This window comes from Volvox carteri (genome assembly GCF_000143455.1).
Source record: "Volvox carteri f. nagariensis unplaced genomic scaffold VOLCAscaffold_52, whole genome shotgun sequence".
Taxonomy (NCBI): domain Eukaryota; kingdom Viridiplantae; phylum Chlorophyta; class Chlorophyceae; order Chlamydomonadales; family Volvocaceae; genus Volvox; species Volvox carteri.
The window spans coordinates 137997-163398 of NW_003307595.1; the positions used below are offsets into that span (position 1 = coordinate 137997).

A 25402-nucleotide genomic window follows, 5' to 3' on the forward strand; every position below is an offset into this window, starting at 1 on the left:
CGAGTTCCGACGCAATTGTGCGAAACGTAATCCTTGTTATGCATAACAAGCCATATGGCTTACAAGACCTCCGTGTAGCCGCATTAGCGACTAGCCGTCGTGGCCGTCGTGCAAAATTAAAAAGCAGCTTAACATCATTTTTACCCCTACAAAAGCCTAATATACCATGCACCAATGCAGCCATTACATCCAGCAAAGCATCGAGTAAAAGGGCTCGCAGGTACCTTTGCGAAAAAGTCAATGACCGTTAAAACTAAAAAACCCTTTCGGATGATTAGTGGCAACCTGGAGGCTACCGTAACATAATGGTAGAATTTAACTCTATTTAAGAAGAAAGCAGGAGCTGTATACAGGTGCTTCCGCAAGAGGTACCGCTTCCCTTGACTAAGCAGCGCGGCTGCAAATGGCGCTATGGCTTTAAAATCCTAGTGGAAGACAGCAATAATGAGGTATAAGCGCCGTGATCAGAATCCGCTGCAGATATGGCTCATGCCCAGAGGCGGCGCGATTCATTAAATGACGCACACAGACTGATGATGATATTTAGGTAATAGATCACTCCATGCATGTCCCTGAACTAGGAAGCGGCATATCTTACCCTTACATGGAAGGGTGGCAACGTGTGAGTGCAGCACTTTACCACGACGTACTGCAAAATGACAGACTTGCGAAAGGCAGACGTTCAGCTCCCTGACAATGGGCAAAATGTTATTGCATAAAATATGTTTTCCTCCATCCTGGCTACAACGTTCCTGAGTAAAAGCAGGATCACCGAGCTTCCGTTCGAGGCATGTGGCAGATTGTACTTTTGATGAACTCTCCCGCATTCCGGGATGCCAAAATGCAACCTTCTGGTCCTTGTACGGCATGAAGAAAATTTGTCAGGATTACGGCAGAATAAATGTAAGCAATTCGTAGAATGCTGAAATTCTGAAGTTGCTTCGGTGCATCTTGAAAATGCTTTGTACGGCAAGGCGTGTCTGGGGAATATGCCTTTATTTACTAACTGAAAAATTTACGATTGCATGTCGTAAACTCATCGCCCTTCTGTATATTGGCATGGCCATAAGCCGATTCATACCAAATTTCGAGCCACGCAGGGAAATTCCAATTGACGGCTAGGTTTGTGCTTGGAGCACGTCCATCACGATCTGTTTTATTTATTTAAACTGTAGCCTTACAATAGAAGAAACGTGCGATAATCTTAGACATGGGGGACGCGAAGCCATGGAAGCCGGCAGCCGGCACAGCCGAAGAGGCAAATGTGGAATCCGGTGCTAAGCTGGGAGCAGCGGAGAACTCGTTATTACATGTAGTGGAGGAGGTGGAACATCCCGTCAAGCACAACCCTATCGTGGCGTGAGTCCTTCTGGCGGCTGCGCTAGCGGTAACGTCTATTCGTGCTCGCTTCTTGACGTTGATATGCTCGCATTTATCATCATCCGACAGGTTTTTCTTGTTTCTGGGCTCGTTTATGATTCCTGGCCTTGGCATGGTACGTCGTCAAGGTCTTTTTATCACTCTCGGCTCCCCGCTTAGCATGACGACTTTTTTTATTTATGCACATGTCAGTTCTGTGAAGCCTACTTCGTTTTCGCTGTCGGGAATCTTTCAGGTGAGGAGAAGGGCCTTTTGACCCTTTCCGCTATTCGTAAGGCTGCTTTGGGTTTTGGTCTCGCAAACTGTCACGGAGCTTCAATAGGCCTGTGTGTAATGCGTTTGCTTGTCGAAGACTCTCTCATGGACTTCTGTTGTTCACGTTTGCCGACTCTCCCTTCCCATGCACAGCTTTGTGGAAGCAAGAATACCCCCTTTGCTGGGCTAAACACCAGACGTGTCCACTCAAGCTCTCGGACTCTATCACATATACACAAGTCTGCGGTATCATTTTCGGTCAAATAGTCCTGGGATTTTTCGCCGACCGAATCGGGCGGAAATGGGGTTCAGTCTCAACGGCAGGAACTATGGTCATCGGTGAGTCTGGGCAGCTACAATTTCTAAAGCTACTAGAAATGTACCGGTCGCCACCACCGGTTTTCTTCTGTGTCGGGACCTATCCCCTGCCTTCGTACCTCTTGCAGGCGCTATCCTAATTATCGCATCCAAGGGCCCGACGGAGAGGGCCTTGTGGGAGATGTTTACAGCTGTGCAATTCATCTTTGGAATCGGTGTTGGTGGTGAATATCCTGTTGCGTCGACCTCCGCCAACGAGCGCGCTGAGTCATCCACAAAGCTGCAGAAACGCCGTGGCGAAACGGTCGTACTGGTGTTCAGCATGCAGGGCTGGGGAAACCTAGTCAACACCGCCGTCATCATCGGTAGGCCATTGCCGCGAAAATGCTAGTGCCCACCACCCTGCACAGCGCTGTCCACCCTACGCCGGTGCCGGTTGGTGCCCATGTTCGGATGCAGCGGGGGGCGCGACATGTGATCATCTGCATGTTCGCGACTACATGCTACCGCATTCGCCTGGTCAAGTCTTCTGTTCTTTTTAGAAGAGTGGTACAAGCTCTGGTATTTGCATGCAGGACTCTTAACGGGCACTAAGCCTAAGTTAGGAGAGCCTGTTGATGTTGGGTCTTAGGTAAGAAGACAACATATTTGATCCCCAAATGCCCTCTTTCCTCGCCCTCCTTTCTATTGCATTGCATGCAGCCATTATGGCCGGTTTCCATCAATACAGCAAGCCTTACAGCACGTATGCGCTGGAGGTGACGTGGCGTCTGTCTTACGCCATCGGGCTCATCCCCCTTATCGGCATTTTCCTGTACCGCATTTTCCGCCTGAGGGAGTCCGCCGTGTGGCAAAAGAAGCGCGAGGCACTCAAGGCCATGGGAGGTGTGTACTAGAGGGCGCTTAGGACACAAAATACGTGTGACACAGCGCGCGAGGTGCGCGCGGCGGCTTTTAATCGTAAGGAAGGGGGGGATAACCGCTAATTGAAGCCAGTGGAGGGCCGGGATGTCATTGTTTTTAGGTCACATCGCCACACCGCAATTCTCCTTGAAAGGACCTTAGGGCTAACACACCATGCCGTACATTCGGGACACTGTAGAACTACGCAAACTTTGCGAAATCGTATTATTAGTAGAGGAATGTTGTACAATACCTTTGGTTTGCATTCCTGATAGTTCCGTCCACAACAGCGCTCCGTTACAAACGAATGACAGCCTCCGCCAAATCAAGAGGAATGTCTAAAGCCCTCAGCAGCTTGGGACCTTGTTGGACACCGGCACTTCAGTTCCACTTTCTCGCACATGATGCCCCCCCTTGAGGGCCCCAGCCCTGCCGCAACGAGCCCTTCGTGACTGGGGCTCTCTCCTAGGACCAATGTACTTTCTGCCGCCCTGCTCATACGGACCTGCTGGCTGCATAGCATGCCCTCTGAAAATCAAGGTCCCCGCTATTTCGCATCTTCATGTGCTATATTACATGCATTGTATGTACCCAGGTGATCGTGCCAAGGGTGTCCAGTGGCGTAAGTTCGGTCTCCTCATGTACTACTACTGGCACCGTAACTTCGGCACGGCCATGAGCTGGTTCGTCTGGGATTTTGCCTTCTACGGCAACAAGGTAGGCCGTACTGACTGGGGGGATGGTGTAATGCCATGGGGGCCCCTTCGGAGACTGGGGGTTTCCCTTGGGCTTCGGATCTATGTAACCTGGTTTGTGTTCCTGAGCATCATCCCCATGCAGCGTGATGGTGTTAGGTTTGGGGCGCTAGGTGGGTCGGATTGTTAATTGCTGCTGCTGCTATGTTGCCTTCTATGGTTTGCTTTCCCTTCCTGATGTATGTACGTCATTGCATGACACTTGTATCCCCTACTTTCCCCTCGGCGGCCCCTTCGCTCCGCTGGCGCTCCCCCTACAGCTTTTCCAAGGCACATTTATCAAGGTAAGCATAGCATGACCTAATTTAGTAAGACTTTTGTGCTTTTGCCCACGTTAAGTTGCTGCTGTATTGTCTTGAGGAGGAGACGTATGATGTAAGGTGTGTTTTTATCGTGAGTGCAAACAACCCGTCAATCGTCTGATACGCATCGTTTCCTGTTGTCCAACAGATTATCAACCCGACGGCCAGCCTCATTCAAGTCCTGGAGTGGACCTTGCTGAACAGCGCTGTGGCTCTTGTGGGTTACTACTTCGCCGCCTTCACGATTGACAAGCCGTGGATGGGTCGCATGCGCATGCAGATGCTGGGATTCACTTGGATGGTGAGGAAATGCAGAAGACGTGCCTTGCACTGTGGTTCGTCGCAGCTGTCGCAGAGTTTGGTTTGGCATAGATGTACACGTTGTATAGATCTCTTCCAGCAGCTTGAGAACGCTTTTCATTCGCGGCCTGCTACTGTGTCATACTGCGGACTGGTGCCGCCGGTGTATCATCGATACGCCGACTCATGTTCATCTCACAAATTATCTGTGCGAGCTCTACATTCTTGTGCGCGAAGCAATTGATCCTCCGTTGCCCCCTGGGCCGATCTGTTGTTGAAGACCATTGTGAAGAACCAATCCGTTGTGCCTCCTTGGCCCCTGCAGTTCGTACTCTTCCTGATCTGTGCCGTGCACTACAACAAGCTACTTGCAAAGTGAGTCCTAACATTTTGGAAGCGAAGCCCCAAGTTTGGGGGCGCGGTAGATATGTCAGCTAGCTGTAATGACCGCATTCCAGCTTGGGTCAAAGGGTTTGACCAAGGCAAAATGTCACATCTTGTGTTGAATGTCTTGTGCCTCGTCCGCTCGAATTTCTACCTGCTTTGCAGTTATATCCATGCCTTCCAGTTCATGTACTACTTTTCATCTTTCTGGGGCCAGTTTGGTCCCAACGCCACCACTTGGTTGCTGCCTGCTGAGCTGTCTCCTACGGAGGTTCGCTCGATGTGCCACGGCTTTTCTGCCGCTGTCGGCAAGGCCGGTGCGCTGGTGGCGGGTGTCGTCTTTAACCTCGTGGACAACCGCGCCAAATTTTGGATCAGCGCCTTTTGCGGATTGGCAGGTAAGCACCGCGCCGTACTTGCTTGTTGTGCTTCCATCTTGTCGCGTGAGAGGATGGCGTGTTCCCTGTGGCCTGTTCCCGTTCAAAAAACACACGATGCGGTTGCATCCCCACGTCAGGAAAGACCTTAGCTCCGAACTGTGGGCCCCGGAGGCGGTTGTAGGATGCTGAAATGCGTAATTTTTACAAGATGTGATTTTCACACACGCGTTATAAGGGACCTCTGTCGAATATTGCACACAGGAATCATCCTCACCTTCTTTACGATTCCCGACATCACCGGTCTGGATCTTCGTGAGGGCGACCGCCGCTGGCTGGCGATCCTTGATGGACACCACGACTACTACCATGGTGAAGCGGTCAACCCGAGGTACCTGTCTGTTGTGGAGCGCATGCTCGGCTACGGGCGGCTCTACCGCCCAGATGGTGCTGCTGACGCGGGCGTGATGGCGTACAAGGTTGTCAAGGCCGCCGAACTGACGACCCAGAAGGTTGCGGAGACGGAGGCCGCGAAGTAGTCGCTGGACTTGTATCGGAGGGAAATTTTTCCTCGTATCTTGTAAGAGTTTCGAATGGTGGAGGAGAGGTATCCAGCTGTTTAGGCTGCTGTCAGTCAGTGTTTGATGTGACTTATCTTTTTAAGTGCTCAGGATGTGTTTCTTGTTGACTGATGCCACGCGATCCTCACATGGAGGCCCGAGGATTGTTCGGGGTGAGCCTTTTAATGTTATGGCCGAATGTTCAGATGGAGTTCGGTATAGATTGGAAGGATGGGTGGGCTGCTGGTAAGTGACCCGCACGTAGGTGATGGCTTGCCACGAGGAGAGAAGAACACAATTGGGGGAGGATAATGAAATATCTTGTTTTACGTGAAGCGTATGCTAAGAGTGAGCCACAGTGTACTGTTAGCATTCGTTGAAATGGATAACGCTGATGCAGATGTGTATAAAAAGCTTTGAGAGTACTGAAGTCGTGGGCTGGCTGCTGTTCGGTGCTTGCGGCCGGGTGCTTGCGGACTGCCGACTCGCAGCATGTGACTTTGCAGGCAGGGCGTGTCGCGCCGTACAGTGCAAACCTGGGTTCTTGTATTGGTGTCTGTTGAACATGCGAACGGAGTTGGGATGCATTCGGGACGAATGACCAACGAAGGGCGCGATAACGGCATTTCCTATTTCACCGCCCACGAATTACGTTGGTATCCGCTGCATCTTGAGGAGGTCGCAAAGCAAACAGTTAATCTGCCGTTTTGCCGTTTGTGTGTCGCTTCTGGGCGCGAGCAATTCTGTTCTGTCGATGTAAGTTAAGGACAGTCAGTTCGGTTGTGGACAGTTACGGTCGGTGTTTCCGTTGGTGTGCTGTTACGGATGGAGGTAGCGGACATTGAGCGCTTCTCTGGAGATCATAGCAGGGTCCGTCTCGGGCGTCTCTAGCTTCGTCCACAAGGAATACATGTAGGGTGTACATGTCCTTATTCCATGTGCGCTGCCAAGGCAAGCACCACCAATAAGACCGTTACGTGTTAATAAGTTTATCTTTCTTGCAAGTCGTCTATATTGACCGACCGTCGTTGCTGGCAGGAGTTGATTTTGGGTCGACAATTTCAATATCAACCTAGAGATTTTGAGAAGTGAGTAATGTGAAGAGTCCGTTTACCTCGGAAATTGTTCAGATTTGGTGTGAAACAAGGCATTTTCTCCGCCCCCGGTATCTTTTGACCCTCGTGGGCAGCTCCCTTGAACCCTGCTCTGGATCAATTTTCCATCAGCACAAGTGCTCTCTGTGAAAAAAAACAGTTCGTACGGTTGAACGGTTCTTGCCATCCTTACATTTGCACGGGTGTACGACCGTACTGGTGTATGCCGTATAGCAGGGGTACGGGCGGAGGAGAGTTCTAAAGAGGGCGTGACGAATTCGGGCGCTATGTTGGGCACATAGAGGACAAAGGAGACTCAGATTGGCATAGTACAGAAAGCGCAGAAGTAATGATCAGGCTGCTATTGTTGACCATGTGGCTAGCGGATATTCTGCCCTTGTAGCCGCAATAGTTGTAGGAAGGTAGACGGCTACATGGTGTGGTGAAAGTGGGGTAGTGAAGGGCAGCGATGAAGGGGGGGCTGAGCGGTCGGCGGATCAAAAGTGGGGGCTGAGCGGTCGGCGGATCAAAAGTGTAAGGCCGGCTAAACTTTGTAAGTTCGCGTAATTACTAAAAGCAGCGCGTCCTTCGCCGGCCCAGCATCGGGTCATGTTCGCGTCACCCTTCCCCCCGATATCGGAGGAACTAGTGTGATCCCGACAGCCGCCGCGGATCAGTCACACACCCTTATGGTTCGTGCTCAAAACAAGTTTTGCCAGAACTCCCACCCACCACCGCCGCCCCGCCTACCACAGCTACTCAACAGCGCCTCTAGGGAAGGATGCAGCAGCGTGGCTATCATAAATGAGGAGGAAAAAACATTTCCGGAAAAGTCCATTTACTCTTTTGCAATACAGTGTAATCGCAACTGCACATGTCAACTGTCGACCCCGATCTGTGTTCAAGCTCGTCCGTAGCACATAAATATTTGGGCATTTGAGCACTGCAGACGTAATGCTCACTGAAACGTTGCAAACCTGAAGAGCAAGAGCAGTACAACACGGCGGATATGGTACATTGTACACATGCCTTCCGCGGTCTCCAAGTGTATATACCCCGCAATGGAAGTTCGCGGGTACAAGAAAACCGCAGACTTTTAGAAATCCGACCTGTCAGGTGAGGTGGCCCGTGCAGTGGCCCGCCGCATCGAGTTTACCGACCACTTCTTGACTCTCGCTTCTGAGAGCCGACTACACACCAGTTCCCCGGCTGCAGATGGCCATCCAGGCATTGCGGACGGCTCCCACCAGGCCCCAGTAGGGAGTTATCGACGGCCCTTTTGCATCGAAACGCCTAACCCGGCCAGAATTAGCCAACGAGCATGGCAAGGCTGCGGAGGAGGATGAGGAGGAGATAATGCTCGATGTTGATCAACATGATATATTCAAGAACACGCAGCACAGGGCCGGGGCGCGGCCCCATGTCCGTCTCTCCGCCCCACGCCCTCACTACTCACTCACTCCCTCACCCCCTCACTCACGTCAGCCGGGGCGCTCTCCCAGCCCCAGGCTGAGCAACTCAGCGCCGCGGAACACTGCAAACCGTGCTAAGCGAGAACCGCATGAGAGTCCCCAACCAGACCACCTCCCACCACTACGACTGGCCAGCCCACTCACACACTCTTGCGACCCTAGATCGCCAAACAAAAGGTACAAGAACGCTACCGGGGACAGGGGATCCACAAACAATAAGGGCTCCGCCACATACCCAAAGAGGTGAGGCAAGTGAAGGCCTACCCAGGCCAGACACGGCCCTCCGCGTCCGCGGAAGGGATAGCTGCCTCAGGGCTGAGAAACCCTACCCTAGCCAAGGACACCCATGCAGCCCGTAAAGCAAGCCTCCCCCCCCCCAGCTGTCACACAACCCACACCCACCCCGCACCCCTTGACGGGCTCCGAACCCCGGGAGGGGGGAGGAGGGGGGAAAGACGAACCACGAACGAGTGAAGCTGCTGCCAGGGCAAGTGTGTACCAAGAGTAGAACCGACCAAGAGGCGTTCTTGAAGGCGGCGACCTCGGGATGACGTAGTGAGGATGTTGTCGGAAAAACTACCTACCTACCTACCTAGCCGCCAGGACTAAAAAAGCGCGGAAAAACCCGCCCTGCTCTCCTCGCCGCGTTGTTCTTGTTGTAAGTGTAGTTATCATGCTGCTGCTGATATTGCCCATGCAGGTAGGGCAGCCAGGTGCAGGGGGAAGGGGCGGCTGGAGGGAACCAAGCGGCGCTGCCGCGTTTTCATACCGCGTATTGCGAGGCCAGTGCCTTTCTCCTCCAGTTTCTTTGCGGTTTTACACGTGCTGCAAAACTACACCCACTCGCCACGCCACCTTCCTGCGGCTCAGTTCCTTACATACATACAGACAGACACATAGACTTAACACTCACAAAGGCTTTCAAAACACACACGAACGATTGTCCTGCCAAAACACGAGCACGAGGGCACACACACGATCGCGTGTGCGTGTACGTATGTTTATGTGTGCGTTTTTTAAAGCCTGACCGCGATATGGGAAAAGCCCAAAGTGACTGTTCGGATAAACGTATGTGTCTGTGAGTATGTATGTATGTCCACCCTTTTCCCTGCCATCGCCCCTTCCTTTCCCCCAACTGCCAGTCTGCGCTACGCCTTTGTCATCCCCCCTGCCCTACTTCCCATCTGGCCTTGGATACAGTCCACGTACAAGTACACACATACACACATACATACTCGCTGGCTATTTAAAACGTAATTCACTCGCTGGCCACCCGCACCAGCATCTTGTTCTTCTTGCCGGCGGCTATCAGCAGCAGTCTGCCGTCAATGAGGTCGGAGGGCTTGACGGTGTAGAGCTCCTCACTCACCTTGGCGTTGTTCAGGTACACACCACCGCCCTTGATCAGCCTGGGAATGGAGGGGTGTGTGTGTGGGGGGGTTCATGGCGGGGGGTATGAGCGGCGTGGCGGGAGCGGGGTTGGGGGTTAGGGTTGGGGGTCGGCTGGTGGCGAGGCAGTGCCGACCGGGTGGTAGAGAGGAGAGGCGGGAAGTGCCGGGGGTGGTTGGCTTCATCGGGGCTTAAGGGAAAAAGAGTGATATACCGCTGGTTTGAAATGTGACATGTGGGGTGGAGTGGGCGCTCCCATTTCGCCTCATACCCAGGCACCAATGCTCCTCCGCCCACACACCCCTACATCACCCTCCCCTCAACTCCCTCACCCTTTCTTCCCTCTTCCCTACACCTCCCAGCCCTCCCCCTTCTCACTTCCTCGCGGCGCTCTTGCTGGGCTGCAGCTTCACTGCCACCAGGATGTCGGCCAGAGGGACGCCCTCCACCGAACCACGGGTCAGTGTGGCGCTGGGGGCATCACCTGCCACCGTCTCCAGAGTGGCCGCGTCTAGCTGGGTGGCTGCACCGGGTTTGAGGGCCTGAAGGGGGAAGTGGAGGGGAAAGAGAGATTGTGTGTATGTATGTGTATGTATGTGTATGTGTGTATGTGTGTGTATGTGTGTATGTGTGTGTATGTATATGTATGTGTATGTATGTGTATGTACCTTCAAGAACGCCTTTTGGTCAATTCTACGTCTGGTACACTCTTGCCCTGGCAGCAGCTTCACTCGTTTGTGGTTCGTCTTTCCCCCCTCCTCCCCTCCCCCACTTGTACTGCTGATCCCAGCGCACCAAGGTCCCTCCGAAAACCCTAAACATTTCTCCCCCTCCCTCCCCGCACCCCCCCCCCGCACTCCTCCACCCCAGCCACCCCCGCACCTCCGTTGCCTTGATCGCCTGCGCCAGCCCCTCCTCCCCGTGTACGAACCGGGTCACCTCCTCCGCCAGCCGCCGCTGAGCCGTGTTGGGGACGTAGCCGGGGGCGCCCATGGCCGCCTGGAGGCCGTCGATCTCCTCGAGAGGCAGGAAGGTAAGCATCTTCAGCAGCTTGATGACGTCAGCGTCGGTTACCTAATGATTACATGTACGACAGAATAATGGACGGCGGGAACATGGGTCCGGCAAATGAAGTGAGAGAGCGTATGTATGTATGTATGTATGTATGTATGCATGTATGTATGCATGTATGTAGGCAGGCGGCTGGCAGAAGTTAAGGCCTGACTTCTGCTCCCAGTCGACCCAGTCGACCCGGGTTCAAATCCGCCTGCCAGCTCCTCGGGTGTTTGAGGAGTGATGAAATGGGAGGTGGCCCCCCATCATACGGACGGTGTAGGACGTGATAATATCAACTTGCGAGCTGACCAGGAACTAAGTTGATGCGCCGTTGATCCGCTAGATTTGGTTGGATGCTGGTGGTGAGTTGCCGAACCCAACGAATACATTCTGAAGTCGGATGGGGTGACGGATTAGGGTGCCCCTCTAGCAGGGGAGAGCAGGGACTGCCCCGGGAAAGGGGGCCGCTGGCGAAGTTAACCACCCTGTAACAACATGTATGTATGTATGTATGTATGTATGTATGTATGTATGTATGTATGTATGTATGTATGTATGTATGTATGTATGTATGTATGTATGTATGTATGTATGTATGTATGTATGTATGTATGTATGTATATGCAAGGGTACGTCCATCTGATCATATATCCACAGGCCCCCTCCTCCCCTCATCTTGCCAAACGGCCCGAGAAACATGCACACACACACACACACACACACACACACGCACACACACGCACACACACACACACACACACACACGCGCGCGCACGATAAGGTGCCCCTGGCCAGCGTCACGCCCAGATCGATATGTAACGATATACACACACACATTGGGGCCATTCAAAACCCTGAGGGCCCCCCCTGCCCCGGCACGAACCCCCCGCTCTACGGGCAAATGGCGTCCAGCAGCAACCTCCCCCCCTTCCCCCCCAACCTGGAAGAGGTACTGGTAGAACTTGTACGGCGACAGTTTCTCCGCCGACAACCAAATGGCGCCGCCAACCGATTTACCGAACTTGCGGCCCTCGCTGTCCACCTGGTGGCCGATCAGGCCGGCAGGGTCGGGCCGGTAGTACGGCAATACGACAAGGCAAGGGTGTGTGATATGTTAACAAAATACACAGACACACGCACACTCACATACCACCCGGACATTGCTTGCCACGTAGCGCCGAAATGAGCGCATGAGGGAAGCGACGTGTGTCTCCCCCACCCAGCTCCCCCCACACGAACCCCCCCAAGCCCTCCAACCCATTTACATACACACATACACACACACAACACCCACCAGCAGGGGGAACGTGAGGCCGTAGCAGGCCGGGGCCTCCCGGTCCTCCCCCCCCAGGAGCTTCCGTACAAGATCCGTACCCGCCGTGATGTTGCCCCACTGGTCACTGCCGCCGATCTGTAAAACACCGGGGGGGGAAGTGGGGAAGAAAGGGGGAGGAGGGGGGGCAGGAGGATATGTACGACAAAACACGGGGCGGGGCCGGCGCGGGATGGTGGGATTATGGTGGGAGTTAGGAGTGGTGGATAACGGACCTGCTAACCGCCGAAAGCTGAAATGCACAAGTGATTGAGAACACCTGACTGGGAAAAAGCGCATTGGACGTGATCCTACCCCCCAAACCCCCTTACCTCACCGCCTTCCCCGTCCCCACCTCTCACCTGTACCCGTACGTTGTGTTCCCGGCACAGGTGTACGAAGTCGTACCCCTGCAGCAACTGATACGTGAACTCCGTGAAGCTGATGCCCTGCTCACTTTCCATGCGTGTACGAACCTGGCATGTGGTGCGCCCGGGGGGAGAAAGGGGGAAACACGGGGGTCCTCATGTGTTTTTCATGTGTTTAAGCTCCCCTCCTCCCGCCTTTCCGCCCTGCGCGTCTCCCCCTCTACCACCACCCCTCACCCCTCGGACTTCAACCTTCCTCCTCATCTTCCTCCCCTCTCCTTCCCGCCATACACATCTTTACCCCTCCAACCCCCCCCACCTCCCCCCCTCAACCCCCCTCCAACTCACCGAGTCCTTGGCCATCATGGCACCAACCCGGGCGAACTTGCCGATCTCCCGCAGGAAGGTCAGGAAGCTCATCGGCCCGAACCAGTCCAGGTTGTTGAGCACCCGTACGGCAGGGGCTCCCGGAGGGGAGTTACGTGTCAGGATGTCCTGAAGCAGGGAGCGGATGGCTGCGGGACGGGGGGTGGGGAGGGGGGTGGGGAGGGGGGTTCAGCGGGTTTAGGAGGGGTTGGGGTTGGGGGGGGGGGGTATGACGACGCACGGACGGACGATTGACGAGAAGAAAAAACCCTTAGGCATTTTCGAGGGGGGGAGGGGGAGGGGGAGGGGGAGGGGGAGGGAGCACACACTGGCCAGCCCGGATGGATACGTAAAACACACACGCACATACACAGGTACACACGTACACGCACTCACCTGCCACATTGTGTTCAATTTGCTCCTCGGACAGTACGGGGCGTTCCGTACTGCGGCCCGAAGGGTCGCCCACTCGGCCCGTGGCCCCCCCCAGGAGCGCCACCGGCTGGTGACCACACCTGCCGTACAGATACACATACACACACCAATACAACACACACTCGGGTGACAGTGAGGGGAGGATCCGAGGAAAGCGGGGAGAAAGAGTACATGTACTTGAGGATATACTGCATGAAAACAAATCGGATGGTTGGATGCTGGTGGTGAGTTGCTGAACCCAACGAATACATTCTGAAGTCGGATGGGGTGAACGGATTAGGGTGCCCCTCTATCAGGGGAGAGCAGGGACTGCCTCGGGAAGGAGGCCACTGGTGAAGCTGTACCACCCTGTAACAACAACAACAACAACATATCTCAACAAGAACAACGTATCTCTTGCCTTGCTGGCTTCGTGGGGCCCTGTTTTTTGAGGTTGTAGAGGAGCCCCCTGAGTAGAGCCCCTGCCCCCGGTGGTGTTTTCTTTTTGTTCTTGTTTTGGTGGTCAAGAGGGACGAGAGCGCGCGAATAGGCAGGCCAGGCAAAGTGGCGCCTTTCGTGCGGCTCTCGCTTAGTTCGGTTCGCAGTCCTCTGCACCGCTGTGTTGCCTAGCCAGGGGCTGGGAGAGCGTCCCGGTTGGCGTGAGTGAGGGAATGAGGCGCGCGCGGAGGAACAGACGGACGTAGAGCCGCGCGCCCGTCCCTGCGCTGTGTTTCGGCCCGGTCAGGGCCCCCGGTGCTCGTCCTTTATCGGGCGAGCCGCCCACAGTGTAACACCCCATCAACAACAACAACAACAACAACAACAATACTCCCACTACATGTCATTGCAAGGTACTGCCACTCATAGACACTAGTTGCGGGCTAGGGTAACCCTGAGTAAGGGCTCTGCAGGTAAAACCCTTTCCGCAACCCCTTAGGAACCCTTTGCCATCCCTTTCTTCACATACCCCCATTCCCCCGTAACCCAAACGTTTCCCTCTTTTCCCTGTGAGTAACCCCTCCCCCCCCCAACACACACACGCACACGCACACACACACGCACGCAGATCCCCCCCTTCGTCCCACAACCCGCCCCCAGCACACACATACACACAATCCTCGGTTCCCAAGCCTTCCAACCCTTCCCCCCTTCCGTACCTCTGAAACCACGACAGTACGACAATACCTAGGAGGTTTCCGAGGTGAAGGGAGTCCGCAGTGGGATCGAATCCGCAGTAAACGGACAGCGGCCCCTCCGCCCCCCCCGCAGCCGCCTCCAGCTCCTCCCCCCCCGTCACTTCCTGGACCAGCCCCCTGGAGCGAAGCAGTGCAACTACATTGGGTCGCCCTCCATGGTGGCCGCCGGGGGGTGCGGGGGTCGATATGGTGGTGTAAGCACTGCTGGAGGCGGTGACGGTGGAGGTGGTGGAGGCTTCTGGGTCCAGAGGTAGCGGGGGAAAGGGCGGAAAGAGGTGCATGCGTGGGGGTGAGAGTGGCGAGGGTGAGGATGTCGGCGCACGACGTAAATGTGACAACCCACCTGCGGGAAAGGGGCCCGCTGTAGCTGTTTCAGTAACCTCAGCAGAGGCTGAGCAGGGGGTGTTGGGTGAAAGCTTGCTGCCTTGAAAGGGCGCTGGGCGTCGCCGTTGGTTCAGTCCCGTCCTGCGCATGGGTCAGTCGGAAGTCATCGCACGTCGGCATACTGTCGTTGTAATCGATAATAGAGGTATGGCAGATCGAGTAGCGGAACATATCATGTGATTGGATGGGATAATTTGGTCTACAGGGTATATGTGTGGAAATGGCAAAAATGTTCACCTTGCCGGGCGAGATGCATGTCGTTGTTGCAGAAGCATCGTTCCTTGGGATGTACTAAATAAAAGGAATGGCGATGAACTTGGTTTGACTGCAGTCATGATACAAATGAAATGCAAGCACAGCCGGTTGCCCGTATGGACGAGCTGACCTTTCGCCACAAGATGGACATCCAAAGAAACCCAACGTATTGGATCAGGGCCGGCTAAGTACCTACTTCCATATTACATGCTGTGAAATTACAATTGCGCACGTTCCTTGATGCAGTTTAGAATAACGCGAATTGGACTCAGGTATTGGGATGAAATGATAAGATCACAAATTACAGTATTACCATAATGATGTCCCTAGTGCTTGCGGGCAGGCCTGGCCTCAGCGCTATATGTCGGCAACCGTCGGCGCTGGCGCTGTTTCACGCAGCAGCGCCGTTGCCCCAGTTACTTGATGACGCGATTTCGGTACTAGAAGCTGCGAGGCTACGCAACTCTGGGCATGTCCAGACATCCATTTCAACCGCGACCATCAGACTTCGGACGACGCGCGGAACCCCATCGTCGGAACAACTGCTTGCTTTCAGGAGGTAGGCGACGAAGGCGATGAAAGGCATAGGTGGTAGAAGCTGCGTGTGTGGGCTGCGTGTAAACTCAGAGAGACGCATGGGGCTGGCCCGGTTTCCATAAGCTGCCTCCGAGCGCACACGGTTCCACACGCTTGACAGCTGCAGCGCGGGTGGGACTCGCTGGAGTGCATGATAGTCGCTGGTGGGCACGCGCGGGCGGGGCGCAGGCCGCAGGGGCGGCTCGGGAAACTCGGGGGAAACTCGGGGAAAACTGGGGCTATACTCACGGAGTCGACTACAATGTAAAAATTACAGTGAAATCAGTATATTTTGCTACATGTATAAAACGGGATGCATCAGGTTACTTTCATCGCCTTGCGCAGCGCGCGATAGGCGTCGGGGCTCAGGTCCTCCTGCAGCTGCTTCCTTTGAATATTACTAAAACTGTAGCTTGCCACCAACGTACTTGTTGGTCGCCTCAATGCGTGATACCTCGAAGTGTGTTTCGCCACGCACCTGCTCGCGCTTGCCCTTCCTGTTGCCGCCACGCTTGCCCCCCGCAGGCTTCTTCGCGGGCGCCGGCGTGGCGGGTAGCTCTTATGCTTCAATTGCGTGCGTGGCCTGCTGCTGAGTGGCCGCAAGAGCGCGAGCAACGCGCCGCACCTGGCGCTGCTCCTGCGCGGCCTCTGCCTGTCGCTTCGCCCCACCCCCCATCCTGTCTGTCACCTCCTGCACCAACTGCATCTCTGGCGGGCGGTGCCGCTTGTCCGATACAGGGAGTGAGTGCGTGTGTGCGTGAGCGGTTGCCACGGTTCGTGCCGTGGGTTTTCGCATGTTTGAGGCATGGGCTTTGATGCCCGTATGAACTTGAGATGAATACATTGTGTGAATGCATATTCGATAGCGTTCAGGGGTTCCCCTGTTCACGTCTTCACCATGAGGACAGTGGAATGGTCACAGCTCATAAAGACGCAGCTGCAGCGGTCTGGCAGCCGTCTAGTGCCGCACCCTAGCAGCTGCGGTCGGCAGCATTTGTCGCAAGGATTGCGGCTGTGCGATTAGTTAGGGCTGTGCGATTAGTTAGGGCAGCGCTGGGCTAAAAGCAAGGCTCGCTGAATCTGAAGCTGAGACAGCAGGCTGCGGTCGGCCTGGTATCCCGTTGTCGGTTGAGAAGAGAAGGCCGCGTGCCGGGTGCACTTGAAGAACACGGACGTGATTTGGTTGCGCTGTGCTTGCAGGAAGGCACGAATGAGCGTGAGGTGTGGTGGCTGGCTGGTGTGGCTGGCTGCTTGCTGCGAGAGGCGCGTCAGGTTGCAGTATAGGTGCTGGCAAAGCAGGCTGAGAGTGAGCGGACCGAACCAACAGGAGATCCGTGGGTGCAATATGCGCTAGTTGCATGTGCAGTGCAGAACACAGCTAGCAGGCAAGTGTGGCTGAGCCATGCGCATGTAACTCTCTCATGCAATCCGGACGAAGCAAAGCCATGGCGGGGCCGTTTACACTCGTGAGGCCGCACACCTGTTTCCTTGCTTGCATCAACGATCCAGGTTCCACGGATGGGGATAGCCCCATCGTTAGTCGAGTAAGTGCGTGCCACCCACGGCCTACACATACACCATGCAGGCTCGGCAGCTGAAGTGCCGGGCCAAGAAGGCCTAGTCGACTCCTCCGCCCAAAACCGGTGTTTATTTCTACCTCTCCATCCCCCCTGCTGTCACAGCCCCGCAGTTCCTTCTCTGTAATGATGATCTGCACAACAACTCGTACACACACACACCACCAAGCCCTAGAAAACACACGTCCGTGCCCTTCACAACCTACCAACCAAGTTAGGACCCTTTTAATCCATATGCCCCCGCCTAGCCGAAGAGAAGACATTGACAATAAACAAATTCACCTTCCTTCACCATAATCTCCCCTGGCCTTCACCTCCCTGGTGCATCCCCCCTCTCCCTGAAGATGATCACCAAGAACAAGAGTATATCCCTCTCCTCCTCGCTCTATGGGTGCTGGGTTTCGCAATGGTCGATTGGCTTTTCGTATCTGGAATCAACTACCCCCCTCTCCCCTGGCTATCCACACCTTCCATCGAAATGCCCTTTTTGCAGCGGAGGCGGCTCAGCCCCCGCTGCGGCCCCCCTCGTCAGGGTCGGACCCTCCCCGCAACGCACCCAACTCCACACTGTCTTAGCATGGACCTCGCTCATGCCTTGTATGCAATAACTAAAAAGGCTCCCTCAACGCAATCACCAGGGCCCCAGTGACCGCGTGGGGACGATGGCGCCGCGGACGGCTTGTCGTGTTATGTCACCCAGCGGCAGGCTTCGTCGCCCCAGCCTCGTTGGCAGGCAGCTACTGAGGTGCGGGCGCACGAGCACCGCACTGCTGCTCACATCGCCACTGCGGCGCTCATGTGAAACGCGGCCGCTGCAGCGGCTATCCTGCATGCTGCTGGCGCTGCTGGTGTTCACGCCGCTGCTGGCGTTGCTCATGTTAGTGCTCTCACTGAAGCCGCTGATGGGCACCTCCAGCGCATACTGCGGCATGTCGCTCAGAGGCCCTGTGCCCGACATCTTCTGAGCGCCAATGCGGTCGAACACGTCAGGCGGCATGGCAAAGAGCAGCGCCGCCTTCAGACGTCGTATTGTCGGCGGCAGCAGTTTCAGCTGTGCCGCCAGCGCATTTTCCTTTACCTTACCACACACCGAATGCGAAGCCGCCACGGTAAGCTGGATCATCAGCAGCCGCTTGGAAGGTGTCAAGACGCCTCCGTGGGCTGGCAGCACCACCATGCAGTCAATGGCCGGGAAGTTCTTCCGTGCCGGAATGACCAGGCAGCCAGCCTCTGCTGCTGAAAGGTCTTGCACATCTAGGCGCGACATCTGCGGCAGCACCACCTCATGCGATCCGCCGCCAATTGCGGAAGCAGTCAGGTCCCTGACCCGGAACGTGCCCCCGCGCGCGAGCACCTGAAACGTGTAAGCCTGGAAAAGCAGGCCCCGCAGGCTGGCCACCGTCGGCTCGCCTGCGGACCAGGTCAGGAATTGCCGCAGACCCACCATGCCGTTCGCCTACGAGCATGATAACAAGATTACCAAGGGCTCCATGCTATGCGCAGCTGATTATCAATACTAGCATGCATGCATGAATCTTGCCTGAAGCTTCTCGGTCACACGGTTGATGATCTCATCCGAGCCAAACACCACCTCGGTCTTCTCACATGCATTGTCCACCTGCACATCAGGTGGCGGGCGTGAGCATGTTATGGGGTTCAAACAAGGACGACTGCAGGGCAGGTAACCAGCACGGCATCACCTGAACATGCAGTAGTTTGTGGCTCGCCTCAGGGGCGGTCTGGATCTGCGTCGCCGAGCGCAGCACAGCAAGTAGGTCACTGGACCCCAGGGCATCGTCCAGCTTCCGCTGCATTGACGGGTTCTGGAGGATGCAGACCAGCAAGATGGGAGCAGCAAACATTAGTTGGCGGCAAACATACTCTTGTCCAACCGACTCTTTCTGCACAGTGTCAGATAGCAGATCAGGCATCGTTCGATACATTATATGCCGTGCACACGTCCACAAGCCTTCCTACCTTGGCATTCTCCAGTACGTAGCGCGGAATTCCGCCCCACGCCTTGTAGAGCCGCTCCGCCATCTCGACGTCAACTTGTGCCTGGTACGGCTCGAGGCGGCATGCGGCGCGAATCTCCTCCAGGCTCCATGGACCCATCCACAGCTCCAGGTGTTTGGTCTTGGCAAATCTCTGCTAGGCGTGGATTCCGCCAGCGAGTGAGCACCTCAAACTTTGACAACAGACGAATCATTTGTTGTCAATTGAGCGTCATCAACAGCCTTACGTTGTAGGCACCAGCGTGCGGCGAGGAGGCCATAACTGTTATGGCGTCTGCCTTCGCGAATTCAATGGAGTCGCACAGCAGCCTGTAGATGGAGCATAGGAAAGGGTGGTTTTGTCCTGTTTTGTGCATCGGGTAGGCGTGGCAACGTGGAACACCAGCACGTCCCGAATGCAACCAAGCTAGGAATTCTCACCACGTATTGGGGTCGTTGATTTCCTCCTCAAACTCGATGGGGTTGTCCGCCTCAAACACGCCGCCACCGTCACCGTCAGCGGCCGCGGGCTGAAACAGCAGCGCGCTGGGGTAGGTAAGGTAAGAAAGGAGCACCACGGTGCGCCGCATGCAGGCCAGGCGGTGGAGCAAGTCCAGCAGGAACACGCTCTTGCCGATGCCTGGCGGTATGTCGAGGAGTATAGCATGAAGTGCAGCAGGGCCATAATGCGGGGGTCGCAACACCATGCACGGGGGCAGATGTGAGTGCCAGCGGCAGATGTGAGTGCCAGCAGTCCTCCTGACAACACACCTGGTGTCCCCAGGACGAGGAAGCGCCGGATGTCTGATGAGGGCTCGTTGATGCAGTCCTGCATCTTGGTAAAAGCGGTGTCGTAGCACGTGCGCCGCAGCAGCTGGTGCAGTTTTGTTGTGCTGGCTGGGAAGCACACACCCGGCGGCAGTGAGAGCACCTGCTGGTCGTCCACCGTCGTCAGCTCAGCCGCAGTCAGATTCTTCCAGAACATCTGTAGATTAGGGCCTGCATAGCAGAAGGCATTGGAATATTAATGGTTGCCTCACAGTGCTCATCACTCCCGGTAACATCAAATCCTTGTCATCCGTGCGCGGGGTGGAGGCGGTCCACAACTGCTCAAAGCCCGCTCCCGGCAACATGAAACCCTGTCATCCCGTGTCACGCCCTAGCATAGCCTGGGGCCAAATGGTTGGAAGGCGATAGGCCTGCGTACCTGCTGGCGAGTGAGACCGCCGGCTCTGCTCTGCATGGTTACATTTACCGAGGGCAGGTGCAGGCCTTCATCAGCTTACCCTCCTTGTGTCCAGGGTCGCTTGTCATTATGACCGGTGAGCCTCAACAGTTCACACGGAAAGTAACTCACCGGCAGCTGCAGACTCCGCGCGGCCTGTAGGGGGAAGCATGCAAGAAAGGACAAACATTCTTGGAGAACTTGGGCTCGGGAAAATCCAAACAACCCCAATCCGCTGTGAGGACTTAGCAGTCCGCAGCCGGGCAATCGGTTGCAATATGAACACAGCGGCATATGTAGATCCCCACGGCCAGCCTGCTCCGCTCCCCGCTCCGGGCTTGCGCTCAGGTGGACTTCAGTTGCAAGTTCCTTAGGGTTTTAGGCGCGCACTAGCTCTTCGGAACCAAGCCTCCCGCATTCCGCAACACGCAACAAGAATCCCAAACACGCTTTCAGGATATGCATCGGTTCGACGGCTCAATCGTCCTAGCTTTTAGTGTAAGGGCATCCACTAGCTTCAGCTGTTTGGCCGCTGTGCCACCGCGAAGTAGCACAAGTTCTAGAGGTGTAGCCTTGCTAAAAGCTTCTGCAGCGGCCAGCTGCCAAGCCTCATCCTTGTCGAAAGCTTCCGAAAGACTGACTATCAGCTGGGCGTCCTGATTCATTTCTCCGCGTTCACTCTCAGTCCGTCCGGATTCTTATAATCTTCAAGATAGAGATGTTAAAGAAGAGCATCCCCCACTTGTACCCCAAGTTAACAGTACTTGGAACTATAGTGCAAGAGGTTGACCCCCGGGTCTGTGTAAACCTCCGTGAGCCTTTCAATTTTCAATTTAGATTAGCAGTAAAGTGCTGTCACTCCAAGCCTGCAGACCAATTGTTTCAGTTTTCGGGACATGTCGAGCTTGAACCAGCGAAAACTTTGATGATTGATGCTCAACGATTGGGAAAATATTGTTTCCCTGTGACACCGCACTCTTTTCCTATGTCATCTGCGATTGACAGGCATGGCATTGATGCTTGGTTTAGCGAACACGGCTGCCTTGTCGCGGTGTGTTCAGTTCGAGGTATCGAGGAGATGGGTTAACTTAATATTGCTGACTTTCACACTACCGCTCTGCGTCTTTGGCATGACCATCAGTTGGCAGGCCACAGGGGCGTGACCAAGACCTTGGCCTTGGTGCGTCGTTGTACTGAAGCAATGCAAGCATCAGGTCACACTCACCAACGCTTGGGCCAGCCGTAGCCGCAGCTGCACGTTAAGGAGAAACGAGAGGGATGCACCAATGACATCAAAAGTTGCTCAACAAAAGGAACGTGTTCACAGCAGCAGTTAGCAGTCAGCAGTCAGGCTGTACACGATCATTTAAGCAATGTACCGTAGTGACAGGAAATGTTCGTGATTTTAATTTCGTGACGGCATCACGAAATTATGTCACATATAAATTACAAGCTGTTCCAGGTGATGGTCGTCACGAATATATGTGTGCTCCGAAGCCAAATCGTATAATGCCTTCAACACAGTAATTACTCGTCGAATTCCATTTTTACTGGCCATATATACATCCATAGTAATTGAACGGACATGGATCCGAGGGCCTAGCGGCCTAAGCAACAAAGCCTCCGTCAATGCGGACTCTTCACACTTGCTCGCGGCGCCCTAGCTACGGATAGGGCTGCTTTGCCGCTCCTAAATAACCGTGCATGCATTGGCCAGCTTTTGCGTCAATCGGCGTTCTGAGTCGGACCCATTAACTAATATTGCAGGCACCGTTGCTTCGGTTGCGTTGGCTTCTCACGAATTCAAAAGTTTCAAAATAATTTCGGGTGTAATTTTGAGGGTGTCTCGAACAATAAAATCATGAACATTTCCTGTCACTACGGTATGCATTGTCGTGATTTGACGGAGGGTCAGCGCAACCCTCGCCATGGCCCCAAGCATATGCGCTGACACTACTCACCGTTACGCAGCAAGATGAGCTCCTTCTCCAGCAAGATGAGCTCCTTCTCGCGTAGCTGTTCCTCCTTTCTACGTAGCTGCTCCTCCTTCCTACGTAAATATGCCCGTAACGTGCCCCTGTCCGTGCAGGCCGCTATTTGTTCATTAACGGCCTCTATTTCGCCCTCTAGCTTGCGGAGTTCCGCCTCTATCGCCTGAGGATCAGGGCACATTTTGAATGCGGCGCTGCTGCAGATCGCGGTCAGCGATGCACTACTTGAGCTTTACTTCTGAGATCATATCAGAACAAAATCAAAGTCAGGGAAATCTTTTATCTATATTCTATAGCTGAAATCCAAACATAGGCCCCATAGGTGTTCCGTCCGCGGCTGTTCCGTATTCCGAAAGTTCCGGTGAGACTAGATGTGTCCCGCCCGGCCGTCAGGGCGATGGATTCAGGGCGATGACCTGGATCCACTTCGCCTTGCACTTTTTGATACAGGGCGATGGATGACGTACAACAAAGGTCACACTTGGCAAGAGAACATAAGCCTGCCAACTGAAAACAATTCAGTATTTCTTTAATGAATAAAAGGAATGAAATGCTGCTAAAACATCCAGTGTTGGAAAACGTAGGTGGCGCCGCAACGCTCACCCTCTGATCCGCACAAAGCCTTGAGGAATCATAAGACATGATTGGATGGCGTCCCAGTCCATTGCTGGCACAGCAAGCTGACGTATGGATGCGCGGGAAGCCCATGACCCAATCTCTTGCCGTTTCGGACATAGGGACCATATAGGCTTAAAATCAATGAAGAATGTTGGAACAAGCCGTTGATTTGCTTGTTGTAAGCAAGGGGTGCGGCTTTACACAAAGAGGCTTTACAAGAATGGAGTGGGAGTCATGCACATGGGCGCCCTTGCATGGCATAAGGAATGCGAAACATAGGTTGATAACGTTCGCTGTATGAATGTTGGTAAGATATTGTTCAGGTTTGGTGGTGTTTAGTAGGTCCATTACCTGGCCATCGCCCTGTATCAAAAAGTGCAAGGCGAAGTGGATCCAGGTCATCGCCCTGAATCCATCGCCCTGACGGCCGGGCGGGGAGATGTGTCGGCGACATGGGATTTGCTGACAGGTAGACTCTGCCCAGAAACCTGAGGTTGACAGACAGTTATACTGAACCTGAGACCTTGGATTGGCCGATAGGCAGGTAGACGAGCGTGTGTTGCAAACGTTTTGGGTCTTGAACCCTGCTAGTCGCACATCATCGCTTCCCAGACTGATACGGTTTTGCCTGGCGATGAGCACCCGCGTCGACTCCTTTTGTGTCGGCCCATTACTCTAGCTGTGTCTTACAGCACCTGAGACTCGTGATCACCCACCTGCGCCGCCACGCCCACCACAGCCACTCAACAGCGCCTCTAGGGAAGGATGCAGCAGCGTGGCTATCATAAATGACAGGAAAACATTTCCGGAAAAGTCCATTTACTCTTTTGCAATACAGTGTAATCGCAACTGCACATGCCAACTATCGACCCCGATCTGTGTTCAAGCTCGTCCGTAGCACATAAATATGTGGGCCTTTGAGCACTGCAGACGTAATGCTTACTGAAACGTTGCAAACCTAAAGAGCAAGAGCAATACAAACACGGCGGATATGGTACACTGTACACCTCTACCCCCCAACCTAATCTCTCAACCCCACCAGCGCATCCTCCGAGCTAACACCGCCTCGGGGTCCACACCATCATCCGACGGGCCCACAGCACCGCCACCACCGCCCGCTTCCATGGCGGCATAGCTGGCTTGATGGCATTGTACGGCATGTGTGACGAGTTCGCACAGCTGCTCAACAAGCCGTGGCGGTGTGTGTGTGTGTGTGTGGAGTATTGTCCGCATTGAGTTATGTCAGGACGGGCCAGATCTGGGTATACGTACATACGTACACATACGTGGTGATGATTGCCTGGAACACACGCCATGCAAGACACCGATATAACGATGGTGCCACACCGGGGTTCTTCACCAGGGTACCCAAAAATTTCAGCCTTGTCCGAAACCCTCTGAATAACCTTTCGGGGCCCTCCCCGAAAATTTTCCTGTCAACCTGACAATGTTTTCGGGTGCTCCGAAACTGTCTGAAGCGGTTTTCGGGGTAAATTATAGCTGGGTTCTATCGTTATGTGCTAGGACGGCTGAATTAACAGGTGTTTGACTTTATTTTGGAACATAGCGCCTGGGAGAAAAATTTGCATGATAGGAGCTTACCAGATGCCTTAAAGAAGCCGCGAATCCCGAGTGAGATGCGGGGCACCATGGTTGGGCGCTCATCATCAGTTGACTCGGGCATGTTTAACTATGCATATGCTTACAAAAAATGTCTGCGATACAGCTGCGAAACAGCCGCAAGGCACATTTGTACTTGTTGTTTGACTGGTGACCAAGCGGGCCTTATACGGCAAGCCCGGTTTCCAGGCCCCATCTGCGCCCGAAAACATGCAAATTTACTCTAAAATATCGTTCGGTTTTCTCCGAAAATGCCTTCAAAAGGCTTCGGTGGGGTCCCCGAAAAAATGCTCCAAAAGGCCCAAAATCCGTTCGGAATGCTCCGGGGCGCACTAATTTTCCTTTCGGGCAAAACGGAAATATCTCACGACAGCAGTGTGGCAGCCACACCAACTGCCCGTCTATCATCACTCGGAGTTAGGTTAGGTTGGGTTAGGTTAGGGGGTTGCGGGGCGACCTACCGCAAGAAGGCGCGAGTGGAAGGGGGTGAAGAGGTGAGGGGGAGGCGTGTCGGGTGGATGGAGGTAACGGTGGAGGGTAACCCAATGGGGGCGTTACGGCCCCGTTGGGTTACACGGGGGTAACCCCGGGCGCGAGGAGAGGGAGACCCTCCCTCCGAAACTTCCCCCCACACAAACGCACATCTCCCCACACCAGCCAACCGGCCCATCCGCCCCCCGACCTGGTCAAGGAGGGGTATCGCCTCAGCAGGACCAACGACAGCTAGGCCGCCGCCGGCACCGCCAGCACCGCTGCCGTGCACATCGTCGTACTCTCCGCCATCTTCACCGGTGTCATCGTCTTCTAAAAGGGACGCTGCTGCCGCCGCTGCACCGGAGCTGGCGGCGCCAGAGCTGACTCCAGCAGCCGCCGGCGCCCCGAGAAGCAGCGCCGCCGCCGCCGCCGCCAGCCAACACACACACACACACACACACACACACACATACACACATACACACAT

At 54.7% G+C, this 25402-nt stretch overlaps 3 protein-coding genes across 3 annotated transcripts; 1 reads left to right on the plus strand and 2 right to left on the minus strand.

Annotated features, from left to right (window-relative positions):
- Positions 1-1190: 1190 nt before the first annotated feature.
- On the plus strand, positions 1191-6688 carry VOLCADRAFT_76763 (proton/phosphate symporter). The gene is made up of 12 exons (XM_002955451.1): positions 1191-1359; positions 1450-1495; positions 1573-1615; positions 1789-1974; positions 2082-2318; positions 2656-2838; positions 3452-3573; positions 3872-3895; positions 4062-4214; positions 4539-4588; positions 4763-4995; positions 5239-6688. The coding sequence occupies exons 1-12, from the start codon at positions 1211-1213 to the stop codon at positions 5511-5513; spliced, it is 1701 nt and encodes a 566-aa protein (XP_002955497.1). The 5' UTR covers positions 1191-1210; the 3' UTR covers positions 5514-6688.
- A 2670-nt stretch (positions 6689-9358) lies between these two features.
- VOLCADRAFT_83275 (uncharacterized protein) lies at positions 9359-14877 on the minus strand (the record flags this gene model as incomplete). Its single annotated transcript, XM_002955495.1, has 11 exons — positions 14823-14877; positions 14545-14666; positions 14163-14439; positions 12988-13106; positions 12574-12740; positions 12220-12333; positions 11840-11956; positions 11486-11587; positions 10372-10563; positions 9868-10031; positions 9359-9509 (listed from the first exon to the last, which is right to left on the minus strand). The coding sequence occupies exons 1-11, from the start codon at positions 14858-14860 to the stop codon at positions 9359-9361; spliced, it is 1563 nt and encodes a 520-aa protein (XP_002955541.1). The 5' UTR covers positions 14861-14877.
- A 2747-nt stretch (positions 14878-17624) lies between these two features.
- On the minus strand, positions 17625-24505 carry VOLCADRAFT_106833 (uncharacterized protein; the record flags this gene model as incomplete). The annotated part of the gene is made up of 12 exons (XM_002955496.1): positions 17625-18449; positions 18534-18611; positions 18694-18816; positions 18971-19141; positions 19236-19317; positions 19429-19627; positions 19759-19986; positions 20345-20368; positions 21438-21464; positions 22174-22400; positions 23538-23574; positions 24424-24505. The coding sequence occupies 12 exons, from the start codon at positions 24503-24505 to the stop codon at positions 17625-17627; spliced, it is 2103 nt and encodes a 700-aa protein (XP_002955542.1).
- Positions 24506-25402: the final 897 nt, after the last annotated feature.